The sequence below is a fragment of the Neolamprologus multifasciatus genome, chromosome 1 (genome assembly GCF_963576455.1).
Source record: "Neolamprologus multifasciatus chromosome 1, fNeoMul1.2, whole genome shotgun sequence".
Taxonomy (NCBI): domain Eukaryota; kingdom Metazoa; phylum Chordata; class Actinopteri; order Cichliformes; family Cichlidae; genus Neolamprologus; species Neolamprologus multifasciatus.
Window position 1 is genome coordinate 960,283 of NC_140439.1, and position 16,700 is coordinate 976,982.

Genomic DNA, 16,700 nt, shown 5'->3' on the forward strand with positions numbered 1-16,700 from the left:
CACTCAATAAAAGTTAACGTGAGGGTTCCTGATGGTTCGGGACAAATGCAATCGCATGGCAGGATGCTGTAAACAGACCAAACTTCAGTCAGGAGAACAACTAGGATAATCCATCCACAATACGAGGTTAGTCATTAATATACTGCAATAACATGGGAACAGCAGAATTCAACATTAATGAATCAATGGTACGGAAGTGGAGGAAGCACAGTTTTTGGCTTTCCTCATACTCCAAAACGTGCTTCATGTGTTTGCTATTACTGTCGCCCGGCATAATTTGCAGATGATACTGCTTGCAGCCGCTGTGATGCTGTCGACCCAAACAGGCGCAGCTTGATGACACCATCAACATGCGCGGTACAGCGGAAAATCAAAATCTCTACCGTTGGCCAAATTCATATTGTTTCCACCGTGTACCGTTTATACTGCCCACCCCTAATGGGAGCAACTTGGGATTACAGCATCTTGCCTAAAGATACTTTGGCATGCGGACTGGAAGTAAAAATGAATCAGATTTGATGGTGGTACGTGATGGTGGTAAATTCACTTACCCAGAAACATGAAAACCAGGTAGAGCTGCAAAGTGTAGGAGAAGCTTAAAGAGTTTCCCAACATCTCGGGGAGAGGCAGGCTGAACAGACGGGTCTCATCAAAGATGGGCAGGGATTGGATCACAGCCACGGCTAGATGCAAAAAAACAAAACAAAAAAAAAGAAGCAAAGAATGACACACCATCAGTAACAACTACCCACAACTGACACCAACGCTTGCTTGCCAACCACAAAATCACCAACCTTCAGCTATGACTCCCAGCGGGTAAAGAGGAATCCAGATGGTGTACCGCAGCCACGTTAGCATCTTCCACTCTGTGCTGATGCAGGCCAGCATGTAGTACGGGTATCTGATGTAGAGGAGGTTGGGCTGATGTTAGAATGGGCGACACATCCTCAACAGGAGAGAGGAGGAAAGCTATTTGAGCTAACCTGAAGATCTCGATGGTGCTCCACAGGTAGAAGACGAAGAAGACAACGGGCTTGTTCTGCATCTCGTCGAGGCTGCCAAAGACGACGAACAAAATAACATTCCTCCCCGCAACCTGCAGGCACAATTAAAGGCCAGATAAAGCTGACTGTCATAAAAGCACAGGCCTGCAGACTGGAGCTCTGTGTTAGAGCTCTTTAGTTTTACTATTTTACTTTAAGGTATATGATAAATTATTAAATAAATAAATCATTCTGTGGTGCCATGAGACTCTCTAGGTAAAATAAATTGCACATGTGATGCGTGTGAATACTGACTAGCTGCCATTTTCAATAATGTTGTGCACATGTGCATGAGCTTTCAATTTTGTAGTTAAGACGAATAAAAAAAAATAAAACACTAACAGGGGGCAAAATGTGTCGCTGGATGTTACCTGTATCATAGCGGGAAAAGCTCCAGTTTTAACCAGACCCAACAAAGGATTAATGACCTCGAGCACGGCCATCATCTGACAGAAATACATGATATCAGCTGTGGTGTGGAAGGTATCATAGAACGAGTCTGTGTGGGGCGAGAGAGAAACAAAAACAGGACATGATTAAGCAAGCACGCTGCCTGAGCCACTATCCATAACCATGATCATTTGCAAAACAAATCCTTGCTGTGTAGTTGTGTTCCTGTTTCAATTCAAATGAGCTTATCTGTGAATAGCTCCTCACAAACAAAACCACAGACCTCTCTCCCTGCAGTCTCTGGACCCCCTGTCTGTTTTATTTTCCTGTCGATTGTGTTTGTTTCTTTTCAGTTTACACACAAACACACACACATGCACACATGCACACAGCCACCATAAACTATTTCACCTGCTTTGGTGTAAATGAAAGTGACAACAGGTGCAGTGTAGAGGTTGGTCTCCAGCACAGTCTCAAGAGTATGGAAGACATAACAGGAGATGGAGTGTTACATAAAAAGAGCTGGGTGGGGAAGTCTAGCTCCTGCAGGCCACTGGTGCGAATGTCTCTGACCAAACAATCAGAAATAGACTTCATGCGGGAGGCCTGAGGACCTAATGTCCTTCAGTGCTCACAGCCCAGTACCATGCAGTTTGAATGGTTTACAATTCCTAACTGATATCCCAGAAGTTTAACTGACTTCATATTATACTGAGTGCTCACTTCACTTTTTGAGCAGTGTATTATGCTGCAGGCCAAAAGGTCCAACGTTTCTAAGAGGTGAAGAAGAGCTGTTGGCTCTTCTGGCGTATTTAAGGTTAGATTAATGCACAAAAGAACCTCAAGATGAATGAGATGGTTTGAAGTTCAGCACTTTGGCTAGACAAACATGGCAGAGACAGACTAACTGGATTGAATGTGTACTCTGTGATAATACAACGGTAGTAAACATCTGGCATCGCTCCCTAACTAACCATTATAACATATTTATTTATATATACACATATACACACATATATATGTACACATATATACACATACACACATACATATATATACACGTATATACACGGAAGGAATGTGTATATATATATGTGTATATATACATATATATTGGAGCCGCCACCTGCATAACAAAACTAGATCTGTTAAAAGGGTACTGGCAGGTTCCTCTAACTAGCAGAGCCTCTGATATCTCAGCATTTGTTACTCCAGACCATTTCTTGCAGTACACAGTGATGGCGTTTGACATGCGGAATGCACCAGCCACTTTCCAACGACTGCTGACAGAGACTTCTTAGCCATTGCACAAGCATGGTACAATCGTTCCCGACACTGCGTGACAAACTCAACCACATTCGATCGTGGCTGCACACCAGATAAAAACTTTAGTGGCCCTCTCACACTATGCCCAAAAACTAATTCAGTTTATATATACCCTATATATACCCTAAGACAGGGTGACTGTCTTCCAAGTGCTTTTGGTCATAGGGGACTGTCTGATTGTTGTGGTTTTCTCTGCATCATTGTATGGTCTTTACTAGGGATTGGTATCAAAAGTAATTAAATTCCTTAAAATTCCCTTAAAATAGTCCGTTTTGCCTGTCTCTATGGGTCACACTTATTGTTTGCACTTGCTGAAATCAACTGATTTTGGTACCTGTGTCAGAGAAGGGAAATAGTGGCACAGTCTACAGCATGGATATAGGCATTTTATTTATATTCTATTCTATACACAAAAAGACCAGAGCGCGATGCTAAAGTGCAAATTGCATGCAGGACAGAAACAACAGCATTATGCTGGTAGCACAACTTTGGTTCTTTGCAAGCACTTGCACAGACAGCATGCTAATGCTAAGCTAGCCAAGAACCCAGGGTAAAAACTGAGTGAATGCTCACACCAGCCCGGCAGCCAGACCCTAAACTTCAACAGGTAACAAACCGATGAGCAGCCAGGCTTTAGCCTCTGTTCATTGTTCTACAGTAGAATCACCATGGCGATCGATTTAAAGTCTCTTTGCGCTGGTTTTCATCTTTGCTTTGTGCTGTCGGCTTTGTGTTCATACCTAAATACTAAGTGAAAGATCCTGTGTGTCCTGATTAGGATAGGGATTTGTGTTGGTGCATGGGACTGTAGCCTATAGGCTTATATTGTTAAATTGTAATGATGAGACAATGTGTTTAAAGTCATTTTATAGAGAAACTGGAAAATATTAAAATGAGTAGTAAAACAAATTAGTTTTTCCTCTTGGGAGTAATTAAGTAAAGTACTGCATTACTTTTAAGAAAAGTGTGTAATACATTACTTTTTTGAATAACGACCCCAAAAGGGCATTTCCAAAAAAATGCCTGCCTTCCATGCTTCAAGACATTTGTTTTCTCTTTACAAACCTTGACCAAGAATGAAGAGGCGGACAATCATGTTGACAAAGACCCAGGAGTATCCCAGGAACTGCACAAGGTTGTACATGAACAAGTAGCTTTTCTTCAGACCCAGGTATGCTGTGGAAACAAGAGAGAAAATGACTAAAATCAACTAATCTGCAGAATTTAATCTAAAGGACAGCAAACACAGGTGATATAGGATATCTGAGTTTCAGGTTGTTTGAAGGTGAAGAACTCTGTGAAACTCACGGTCATTACGAACTCTTGACTCCACACTTATCCTGTTTAACTTCTCCTCCTAAAAGAACAACAAATGAATTACAATTAGTCACATTTCTCATCAGTTCCAAAGCAGCTAGGTGATGAATTTAGTACGTTGAAAAGAAATGTATTTATTTTTTATTGGAAATGCAAAAAGTTATCGTGGCTCTGTAATTGATAGCTGTAGTACATACAGATGGTGTGAATGTCCCAGAGAGTTCAAAACACGACTCCCTTAATTATAAAACACTTTTACAGATAAACACATTTCACTGGATAATCATATTAAATTTTAGCAGCATGTCCAAAACAACTGATTTAGTCTTTCAGCAGTCTTAATAGCCAAGTAGGAAGAAGCATTGACATGAAGTTTACGTTCAAATTACACATGTCCAAAGCTGAACCTTGCCAGATCACAATAAGTTATGTAATATTATGTGAGTTGGCTCTTGCATGACTAACTTTGAAAAGGACCTACGATAAAAAGTAAAATGTCTCCCAAACAAAACTATTTTAATCCCACAAAACCTGTTTGCAACTACAAAGACTACATATTCTAGTCCTTTGACTTCCCATCAGACACAGTGTTCATGTTAGCAACCAAAAGTCTTTTCTGTGGTACACATTTTACTCTCAGTCCTCAGGGTGAGTGGAATCATTGTCGTTTTGCCTTAGCTTGAAGCTCCATCTCAGCGTCCGACTCATCCAGCCATCGGTCGAAGTCTGGGGCCAGAAACAGAGGCTTTTTCTCCTGCAGCGTCAGCCGGTCCCACCAGCGCTCCTCCTTCTTCTTGATTTTGATGTCAACCTGACGCTCAGTGGACTTGTGCTTGATCTGGAAACAGAGTATTAAATCGAGCCTAAATAACATGACATATTGTTTAACCTGTGTGTGTGTTGAAATAAAACCTACAGCTATTTGTTGGAAATTAAGTCGGTTTTTCAGTTAGTGTCCATGTTAAATTCACTCACACTAAAACTGGAGAATGACAGGAACATTATTAGCACAATGTCATAACCTTAGCAGGAAAAAACACCCCAATCAATTCTTGAAAACTTTCAAAAATGAGACAGCAGTACCTCGGGTCTAACAGGTTCCAGGAACTCCAACTTGAACTCGTATTCATTATCTCCCTTAGCTCCATGACCCTGTGCTGTGGTACAAGGTTTTTTTTTTAAACAGTAAAGTAAGCAAAGTGAGTACAGATTTTATTTGTAGAGAACCTTTCACTAAAAAAATGCTAAAGCATTAAGACAAAAAGACAAAACTGTCTAAGTATATTGTGGTTATGCATCATTCTGTAGTTCATTCTTATTTAATCTTCATTTTCTTGTTCTTAAATGCACAAAAATGAAGTACCAACCTCTGAACTGAAGTGTGTTGTGTTCTTGCAGGTTGATATTGACATTCTGAAAAACACAAAAGCCGCCATCACAACCCAAAAGTGGACAAAACATTGAGGTAGAAATGATACATTAAGTTCGGTGATATTCTCTGTTGAAAGAAAAAAGAATCCTCATATAGCCCACAACACAAATTTATAACAATACTTCAAATACTTTGCTCACACTACGATATTATTGTAATTTTTAATATTCTGTGATGCAAAAGTATTGCAAAACATTAACGTCATCATTTTTTTCCAACTTCAAATGATGTCCCCAAAGTTAAAACTTTGTCAATATCTGTTTTCAGTTCTTGTCACTAAAACATTCCATAAATGTTTCCATTAGATGGAGTCAGTCTGATGTTAGTGTGTGATTTAATGGGGTCCAGATGGTAAATACACGCAGTCTGTTTCAGAAATTAACTGTGATAGATCAGTGAAAACCACATATCTGTTGACTCATTCAGACTGACGACAACATGCTGGCAATTGATCTGCATTTACAAATCAGCCAAATAAATGTTTGCAAACCTTTGACGATCGATCTGAGAGTGACTGGAGTTAGTCCTAGTAAGACTGCAACTCTTTTCGGAAAGGTTGCCTCCTGTCAATTATCTTGCGATCAAAAGTGATTGTCAGTGTGCAACACATTCAAGCTCTGGGTAACCATTTAGTCACCACAAACTGCACGGGAGGTAGCTTGGTCAAGCTAAGTATATCCAGTGTTCGGTGGTTTTTCTGCCGAGTCAATTTGCTTGGCTAACATTATTTCGGCATTTTTCTGCATTTTCCTTCAGCCCTGGAAAAGACCAGACTTTTTCTACCTCTTACTGAAGATCAAATATTCAAACTACAGGTTTGTTTTAAGGACAAGCAACATCAGACTTTCCCAATACAGTCAGATCAGGTTATGATGAAGAGCTAAACATAGCAGTAAAATACTATACACAAAACTATGTTGCAATATGTTTTTGTTGAAAGTGGTGCAAAGTTGCTGATTCAAGTTTACGGCCACTTTAGAGGTGGTAATGTGCTATTGAGTTTTACAGCAGTTATTCTGAGTTGCTTATACTCGTGTGTGTAGGACAGGTGGTGTTCTCTGAGACTGTTTGAGTTTCCCTTCATTCATTTCCCTTCATCCTAAGAGCCGAAACAAGATCCAGAACAACCATTAAACACCATGCATCTTTTATAAGACATTTGTGCAGCAGATGGAGGATGAAGTCGAAGAAGCTACTGTTATAAACCCAGCCCATTAGACTGGATCCTTGTTTAAACACACGTGTTTACACTGGGCACACACTAAAGTTATTCAGCAAATAATTAAAATATAGGGAGCTGTAAGCAAATGATGAACCAAATAAATGTATCAGTGATGTCATCCTCTCAGATGGGCTGCTACAGTCAAAAATAGATAGAAAAGCATCTTATCAGTTGTTATACGACTTCCATGAAACAAACTACAAGAAAGCTTTAAGTTCTTTTAAAAGCCTGGTTTAAAACCTTTTATCTGATTGGCATCTTTTAACTTTACTTATATAGTTTATTCACATTTTGTTATAATGTCTGATTCTTAAGAGGAGCACTGTGAACTGCAGTGCTGCTGAAAGTTGCTTTGTAAGTAAATTTGCATTGCCAAGCTTATAGCAAATGGCACGGCCATGCGGCTGACATAATAAGTGAAGCACATCTACAAAAACAAGGAAGTCAAACTTTAGCTGACGTGATCTATTTTTGATATCTCTGAGTACAGTGGATGGTTTCATATTCTTTTAATAGACAACAAAGTTCTACAAAAAAAAAGAAAAGAAAAAGAAGCTTTCCTTTGATGCTGATGCTAAAGAATTTGTTTACAACACGGTGGGATGTACAGAAAATAACATTTTCACAACTTAGTGTGGTTTAGTGATTTTAAGGTGTCTTTTTGTCATATTTGTAGAGAAACTAAATCATTTTTGTGTTTTAGACTGTCCAATGAAATCTTACTTTGTAGGTGAGGGGAATTCAAATAGATATCATTATTATTATTTCCTTATCATTCACAGCCATAATCGGTAACAAAGAAATATTAGTTCTCTGAAACTCGGCTTTGTTTAAGCAAACATTAGAGGTGGAAAACTGCAAAGAGAGAAGCTACAAAACAAGGAAGTAACTCTAAAACACCAAATTCAACTGTCACTTTGGAGTCATTTCCCTCAGTTATCACTAATGCATTTACCTTCTTTACAGAAAACTTCCTTACATTTTAGACCCCATTAGTGCTGAAGGACCTTGACCTCGAGAAGTATTAATTTTGCTTAAAAAATAATTATGCGCTTTTTTTTCTGAACACAGGAGAAGCGTGTATGAATTGTTCTGGTTGTCTGCTTTGTCATGCCAGCTGAAGTAAGTATTACCAGTCAATAAATCCATTTTACAACTGTGACGGTAGCTACGGCATCAGCTAACAGCCAGGCTGGCTAGCTGTGACCGCGACAAATTCCGCTGTAGTACAGCCACAGCGAAGAAAGCTCCCGTTAAGTAACAGCAACACCCAGACCAGCAAGAAAATAAAAGCAAATTTAAACGGCGAGCCCGTTGGAGTGGAGGTTGAAACATTATATATGGAGTCAATGAGCTGAAAGCTGTCAGGCGGATGTTGGGGACTGTCCTACCTTGACATCGCTCAGTTCCACTCGGAGGTAAATCTCTCCGTGCCGCTGAGCCCAGTAAACATGAGGAGTCAGGATTTGCATGTTCACGATGTTTTGTTCTTTCTGATATCTACATACCTAACCGGCAAAAAACGGATCAACTGAAACCCTCATCTGACAGCCCGGAGGATGGACAGATGATGCAGGGTATTTCCGGGGGGGAGGTCGCTCTCGGATTTCAAAATAAGAATTTTAAAAGGGCCGCCTTCAGAATAAAAGTCACCCTAAAAAACAACGAATAAATAAACGGAAGAGAATGAATGGGTGGATGGAATGAATGAATAACTCAATGAATCTTTCCACACACACAGAGACATTTGGATCTTTCGGTAGTCGTTTCACGTTGCTTTAGGTGTGTTTAACCTAACTTTGAACAATTTTTTAAGTACTTTATCCAAGCCTTTTGCATTTTATATTACTCTGAATTTTAACCAGCTGAAGATAAAAAAGAGAGAGAGAAAGACACAAAGACTGAAAGCCTGTAGTTATTTTAATTCTTTTCCAAAATCCCTTTGAATAATTATTTTAATTGATTTCAAAGTGGACATGTGGTGTTTCTGTGTGTTTGCTGGTTTTCCCCAATGACTGTAGAAAACAGTTTTCTACAGTCATTGGTTTTCCCTATATTTAATTTTCTTCAGATACATGAAGTATATATTTGAAAACCCTCGCCTCTTAATGAGCCAGTCTACCTGTAAATGAGATTAGATGATGAATTGGTGACTTTATAAAAGCATAAATGCAAACACCCATATAAAGAAGCCAGACTCTTTTACTCCCTGGCAGGAAAGTTGTGCTATAACTGAGACTGTTCCACAAGTGGGCACCCAGAGACTATAACAAGACCGCAAAAGACAGGTGGTTAGATTTTCATATTCAACCAATATTAGAGCACTGCTTAAATTTTCCCACATTTCACTTCTTCTAGTTTAAAATGATCCAAATGTGAATAAGAGGGGTGCAGCTCCAGCATATTTCATAATCTGACAATTATTGTTAATCATGATATAACTTTTTTAAATGAACTTAAGGCTGCAGGATGACTCTTTCTGCAACTGTGAACAAGTTGATTGATACAAAGAGCTCAGAAGCATCATGATTTGGGGAATCTTTTCTGTAGAAGAGGTTGGACTTGTTAAAGGACAGCAATAATGTTCATTATTTTTTTATTTATTTATTTATGTTTTTTTTCCTGTCCTGTTTGGCTCTTTTGCCATCAGAATTATTGTCTAAAGGCGAAGAAAGATGCCCAACGGATTTACTTTACCAAATGGACCATCCCAGCCTTGCCGTAATGGTGTATTTGATTCACCTTTTATTGTTTATTTTATTTTATTTTCACTTGCTAAATACGGGACAGACTTGACTAGGGAATAGAAAGGGGAGAAAGAAGGAAAGAAAAACAGCGGGGAAGAGGGACGGGGATAAAGGGCAAAAAACAAAAAATAAGCAGACAAAAAATACAAATATCAATCACCTGGATCACCTGTTGAGAAAGAAAAAAGAGCAACACAATAAACAACATTACGATGATCTATGGGAATATAACAGTAAATACTAAATATTAAACATTATTGTGCAGCACGTAAGATCGACAGCGCACAGTGTGCTTTGAGGTAGGAGCCAAAAAGGGTGTAGTTTGTGTGTGTGAGCACCTGTGTGTACACCTGTGAGCATGAGCGCGCTTGTTTTTAAAAGGTTCCTTCATGTAATGATCTGCTAGAGGGTGTGGGGAGCCACAGCCCCGTCCTCCAGGGCATGAAGCAGGTATGGAGGAGATAGTGTTACCCTTTTCCCTGGGGTGGAGAAAAGCAGACTGCCCCGACTCCGCAGCAGCAGGGAGGCAGGGACGGCCAGCTCCTCCTCCCAGACCCCCCTCTCCAACAGGCTGCAAAGAATGGGGTGTGTGAAGACTCCAAACCTCCCTCCGCCCGCTCATATGTTGTGTTCTAAGGTGCATTTAAAACCCAGGAGGGCATGGAGCTACCTGCCAGAGAGCAGCAGGTAAGCGCATTGCCCCTCCTGATAGCCCTCAATGTATACGTGTATTTAAAATTGAGAGGTGGGCAACAACGCCAGGGGTGAGGTTGTACACCCTGATGGTCTTTTGGATTCCGTGTAGCGTGCCCACCCCCAAGGTCCTATATGTATCTGTTATGAGAGTGTGAGTAATGTGAATGTCTAATTTGTGAGATAAAATTGAGGCACAGGCAGTCAGAGGGGGACAGAGGGGGGGATGCCTCCCCTGCACCCTGGTGACACACCTTTACCCCAAGGCCCTGCATGTGTGGGGGATTGTGGTGGAGCGGGAAGAGGGAGGCAGCTGGAGATGGGGAGGGAAGGAAGGGAGGGGCAAGTGACCCCTCCCTGCACCCCCATACATGCAACCCGCCAGGGAAAGGGGGCCCAGGCCCATCCGGACCAGGGCCCAGTTCAGCAGCGCCGCCCGGGACAGCCCACCCGACCCCACCACAGAGAAAACTGCACCCACACCGTCATCCACACATCTTCCAGACTACACAAGACAATAGACTTCCAGGCTGAGATCTTACTCCACCTCTCCTATATCTCTCCCTCCTGCAGAGTGAGTTCCTGAAGAGAGGAGACCTCCTGTAAGATGTAAAAATGTTCATTAGAAGCTCCTTCACCATCACACTGCCCATTCCCTGCCAGTAGCTTTCAGTCAAAATTTGCAATAAAGCTTTGACGCTGACAGCACTGAAATGATGATATTAATAATGCTGGCCCAGAGATCTGATCTGAATGGAAGAACTCTAGAAATGGATTAAGGTGGAGGGATGGGAGTAGGGTGGTACATAAGCTGTGTCCCAGACAGAGGGAATCCTTTGAAGGATGTAGCCTAGAAAAGTGTGGCCTGTGTAGGACGCGTGAATGGATGCAGACACTGAATTAGGACACAGCTATCAAAACTACAGTGGCTGGGAAGTGCAAAGTGCAACAAATTAAAAAACGGCAACAAATTAAAAAAACGGCAACAAATTAAAAAAACACAACAAATTAAAAATACGCAACAAATTAAAAAACCGCAACAAATTAAAGATCTGCAACAAATTAAAAAACCACAACAAATTGAAAAACCACAACAAATTAAAAATCCGCAACAAATTAAAAAAAACCACAACAAATTAAAAAACCGCAACAAATTAAAAATCCTTGACGGAAAGGGATTGTCTGAAATACCGGAAGTGACACAACGATTAGGATTTTTGGTTGTAGCGCCATGTTTCTGGGCCGAACAAAGCGCTAGCGAAAGAGGAGCGAAAGTACATGGATAACACCAGCTATGGTTCGTACTTGCTGTGCGGTCGGTTGTAAAGTTAGATCGCACGACCGGCAAGGGAATAAGGTTGAAAATGGTTTATCTTTTCATTCTTTCCCCACCTGGAAGCAACATGAGGCAGCTCATGTATCGGATGTTACCAAAACAAGGCGTCTAGTCTGGATTGCAGCTGTGAGACGAGCTGATATCCAGTTCTCTTCCATCTCCAAATATCTGTTGGTGCTCCAGACATTTTCATTCCGGTAAGTTATAGATATGTTCATATCACTCTTTATCCGGTCTTTTACGTCTGACATCACTAGCCGTGTCTTGGCTCAAACTCTGCTGCAGGTCCATAAATCACACGATCACTGTGGCATCACTGAGTGTTGAAAAACTATCTAAAGTCTTTCATCTGTAATAAAATGATCAGCGTTCTGCTCTACCATGTGTAACAATTGAGTTTATCATCCAGGCATCCATGAAAACGAAATTAGCAGGAAGTTAGCTCGCTAGCTTCCATCTAAATACAATATAGCATGTCCTAACTGAGGGATTTTGGAAACAAATTCAAACGTACAGCTCTGCTATCACTTTCAACATAAATGAAGACAGAAAACTAAACAGCAGTGACGTTTGTAGGGTACTGTGAGTAAAATGCGTTTGATTTCCCCCCGAACATTCAAATTAGTGCAATCATAAATTCATTCATGAGGGACAAATTACAGGGAGAGCATGTGAAGGCTCTGGCTACGTTCACACTGCACGCGAAAGCGCATCAAATCGGACTTTTTTGACCGTATGCGACCCATATCCATTCATGGTATGACAGTGTAAAAACAGCACAAATCCAATATTTTCAAATCCGATCTGGGTCACTTTCGTATGTGGTACTGAATCCGATACATATCTGATGTTTTAGAAAGCAACTGCTGTTTGAAGGGTCATGTCGCATTAAATCCGTCTTTTATGTCACTGACAGGAAACATATGCCAATTATCAGCGCTGGAGAAGCGTCTGAGAAGACATTGAGAACACATGAGCGCTTTGTGTCCATCCCGTGTAGATGTTAGTGAAACTGTTGGGAAGACAACGTGAACATTTTATTTATACTATATAATCTGCAGATTCTGACAGAAATCTGCATATCCTTTGAAGCACCGCTCCTCTCTAAAACGACAATAAGGATAATTATTAGGCCATATGTAAATAACAAAATAACTTAAAGCAAAGTCTGAAACAAGTCTTTATATTAAGGGCCATCAGTCAAACAATACTGTTTGGTCTGGGTCTAAACAGAGCGTGTTGTGTGTGACATCTGCTTTTGCATATGCAGGCCACTTTGAGGGTTCACAAAGGAGCGCGTTTGCTGTCACATTTTATTTGTAGTGTGAACAATCAGACAAAAAAATCGGAATTGAGCATTAAGATCTGCAGTGTGAACGTAGCCATAGTGAGTTCAGTGCATTGATGTGCCATTGTCCTGAAGGACTTAGTTATTCTCAGTGGTTAAAGAAATTGCAATTATTTATTCATATTTATTAGAAATAATCCTAATTACATATCTTGCTTCCATGTTTGTGTCCTGTGTCACAAAAAATACATTTTTTACTATAATACATTGATTAATGACCTGCAGAATCTCCTTATCATGTTACGTGTCCATAATTGTCACCTAAAGTCAAACTTTATGCTTTCTCCATCTTGAAAGTGATTACATACTTTAGTTTCATTTTCTGAAGGCAGGTTTCTGAAAGAGGCAGATTTGGAATATAACATGCAGCGTTCTATAGATGGATACATAAAAAAATGGAAAATTACATGTATGTGCTAACTTTCTAAACACTTTTATCATAAATGTAACAATGGATTTGAAAGTAGATAAAACACATTTATGTTGGCCTTGGCTCATTAGAGTCTTTGTCTTTAAATTAACTTGTATGTTTCAGGTACTGCACTCTCAAAGACTGAATGAACCAGCATTACAGCCATGGGTCATTGTGAGCATCACAGGGAAGGTTGAAGCCGCCCACTGCACCTGTATGCAGCCATGTCGCTGTTCTTCTTTTTAAAGTAGAAGCAACAGTGCGGATCTGTGGCACAAGGGCTGTTACAGATGAACCTGCATACTGGGTTTTGCCTGGTAATATGACCAAGATACAGCCAGAGGTTGGCCATAAGATAGACTTCGCGTCAGCTGCCCAAAAACGGCTCTGGATCAAAACATAAACAGACCATCCGTATTGAAAGGTAAAAGGAGCCGTCCTCAAAAAAGAAAAATCCCACCTGCTACTGTGGAGGAGTTGTCACTGCTATTGGATACTTTGCTGGAGCACAGTAAAGCTGTGGGTTGTGGGAATGACCCATAATGTTTTATATAGGGGTCTAGATTTATGCCTGAAGTGCACTGCCATGTAAATAATTTGCATTTACTGAATATGTACTGACTGAGTACCACTGTTCAAAAGTTCAATAAAGAAACAAACTAATTTTTGCCTCTTTTTTATTATAGAACATCACATCAGTTACAATGTAGCATCCATGTCATTTATAGTTTATAAAAGACAAAATCTTTACACAAAATCATGACAGCATTTACACGATATCACCCACTACTAACACTACTTAATTTACTATCAATTACTTCAATTTATCTTCTGAAAAATTACCACTATCTATACAGCACAAGACTTAAGAATATTTAACAGGAGCAAGTTTCATTTTTCCCTGGTTTTACTACCACACTGTTCACCAAAACGGCAGCAAACCTTCACCGTCTTATCCAGAAGGGTCACCTCTTCACCCTCACATGGAAGAAGTAATCTGATTGGCATGGTGGTATGTTTGAAGCAGGTCCCTTGCGTAGCGCTGGAACCCAGTCACGATGTTTCATCCATCTCATTGGCTGGTTTGCTGCAATAATGTCAAATAATTAGCAAGTCTATAAATAGAACGTAATTCTGCAAAATCACTCATTATGACCTCAGAGTGCATCGAAAAGAAAACGAATAGGCTATCTGGTCTTTAAGTGATGGCGTGACAAATCCTACTTTCAGGCCTAAAGTAGTCTGGGTTTAATATGGGTTTTGTGTTGTTAACATGTTTAATGTTTTGTATTGTCTTCTATTTAATCTCAAAAAAACTCCTAAAAACAGTCAGTGATCACTGTTGGCCTCCCTCTGCTTCTATCACCACTAATCATTTGAAAGCTCAGTTTTTAAAACCTTACGATGTAGCTACAGCCCAGCCCATGCAGCAGTATATGAATGACTAATCCTATTCATCCTTGTGGATGGATTATCTCAGTTGTTTTCCTGGCTGAAGTTTGGTCCGTTTACAGCATCCTGCCATGAGATTACATTTGTTCCTGACCACCGAGAATCCTCACGATAACTTTTATCAAGTGGAAAAAGTTAGCTTGTTTATATTATGCTAACATAGCTGTGTCGCTAGCGGTCACGTAGCACATCGTTATACACCAGCTAGCCAAACTTCAGTAACCTACAAACGTCACTGCTGTTTAGTTTTCTGTCTTCATTTATGTTGAAAGTGATAGCAGAGCTGTACGTTTGAATTTGTTTCCAAAATCCCTCAGTTAGGACATGCTATATTGTATTTAGATGGAAGCTAGCGAGCTAACTTCCTGCTAATTTCGTTTTCATGGATGCCTGGATGATAAACTCAATTGTTACACATGGTAGAGCAGAACGCTGATCATTTTATTACAGATGAAAGACTTTAGATAGTTTTTCAACACTCAGTGATGCCACAGTGATCGTGTGATTTATGGACCTGCAGCAGAGTTTGAGCCAAGACACGGCTAGTGATGTCAGACGTAAAAGACCGGATAAAGAGTGATATGAACATATCTATAACTTACCGGAATGAAAATGTCTGGAGCACACCAACAGATATTTGGAGATGGAAGAGAACTGGATATCAGCTCGTCTCACAGCTGCTATCCAGACTAGACGCCTTGTTTTGGTAACATCCGATACATGAGCTGCCTCCTGTTGCTTCCAGGTGGGGAAAGAACCTTATTCCCTTGCCGGTCGTGCGATCTAACTTTACAACCGACCGCACAGCAAGTACGAACCATAGCTGGTGTTATCCATGTACTTTCGCTCCTCTTTCGCTAGCGCTTTGTTCGGCCCAGAAACATGGCGCTACAACCAAAAATCCTAATTGTTGTGTCACTTCCGGTATTTCAGACAATCCCTTTCCGTCAAGGATTTTTAATTTGTTGCGGTTTTTTAATTTGTTGTGTTTTTTTTTAATTTGTTGCGGATTTTTAATTTGTTGTGGTTTTTTAATTTGTTGTGGTTTTTTAATTTGTTGCAGATCTTTAATTTGTTGCAGATCTTTAATTTGTTGCAGATTTTTAATTTGTTGCAGATTTTTAATTTGTTGCGGTTTTTTAATTTGTTGCGGATTTTTAATTTGTTGTGTTTTTTAAATTTGTTGCGTTTTTTTAATTTGTTGCCGTTTTTTAATTTGTTGCACTTTGCACTTCCCAGCCACCGTAGTTTTGATAGCTGTGTCCTAATTCAGTGTCTGCATCCATTCACGCGTCCTACACAGGCCACACTTTTCTAGGCTACATCCTTCAAAGGATTCCCTCTGTCTGGGACACAGCTTATGTACCACCCTACACCCATTCCTCCACCTTAATACATTCCTAGAGTTCTTCCATTCAGATCAGATCTCTGGGCCAGCATTATTAATATCATCATTTCAGTGCTGTCAGCGTCAAAGCTTTATTGCAAATTTTGACTGAAAGCTGCTGGCAGGGAATGGGCAGTGTGATGGTGAAGGAGCTTCTAATGAACATTTTTACATCTTACAGGAGGTCTCCTCTCTTCAGGAACTCACTCTGCAGGAGGGAGAGATATAGGAGAGGTGGAGTAAGATCTCAGCCTGGAAGTCTATTGTCTTGTGTAGTCTGGAAGATGTGTGGATGACGGTGTGGGTGCAGTTTTCTCGGTGGTGGGGTCGGGTGGGCTGTCCCGGGCTCTGTGGGGACAGGCGGCGCTGCTGAACTGGGCCCTGGTCCGGATGGGCCTGGGCCCCCTTTCCCTGGCGGGTTGCAGAGTATGGGGGTGCCTACTGGGGTCAGCGGGGGAGCTGGCCAGGGAGGGGTCACTTGCCCCTCCCTTCCTTCCCTCCCCATCTCCAGCTGCCTCCCTCTTCCCGCTCCACCACAATCCCCCACACATGCAGGGCCTTGGGGTAAAGGTGTGTCACCAGGGTGCAGGGGAGG

General features: G+C 40.7%; 1 protein-coding gene and 1 long non-coding RNA gene across 2 annotated transcripts in view; one reads left to right on the forward strand and one right to left on the reverse strand.

Moving 5' to 3' along the window:
* The window catches only part of LOC146525064 (very-long-chain (3R)-3-hydroxyacyl-CoA dehydratase-like), a 14,560-nt gene extending 6,275 nt beyond the window's left edge, over nt 1–8,285 (reverse strand). Inside the window, exons 1-10 of the mRNA XM_085140529.1 lie at nt 8,122–8,285; nt 5,444–5,489; nt 5,160–5,233; nt 4,750–4,914; nt 4,068–4,116; nt 3,825–3,935; nt 1,415–1,542; nt 984–1,096; nt 795–901; nt 552–683 (exon numbers count right to left, since the gene is read on the reverse strand). Coding sequence (XP_084996655.1) covers nt 552–683; nt 795–901; nt 984–1,096; nt 1,415–1,542; nt 3,825–3,935; nt 4,068–4,116; nt 4,750–4,914; nt 5,160–5,233; nt 5,444–5,489; nt 8,122–8,202 — 1,006 coding nt within the window. The 5' untranslated portion in view covers nt 8,203–8,285. The remainder of the gene's footprint in view (nt 1–551; nt 684–794; nt 902–983; nt 1,097–1,414; nt 1,543–3,824; nt 3,936–4,067; nt 4,117–4,749; nt 4,915–5,159; nt 5,234–5,443; nt 5,490–8,121) is intronic.
* A 2,611-nt stretch (nt 8,286–10,896) lies between these two features.
* On the forward strand, nt 10,897–13,946 carry LOC146525065 (uncharacterized). The gene is made up of 2 exons (XR_014874077.1): nt 10,897–11,703; nt 13,390–13,946. It is a non-coding gene; the product is annotated as an uncharacterized LOC146525065 (long non-coding RNA).
* The last annotated feature ends 2,754 nt before the right edge of the window (nt 13,947–16,700 follow it).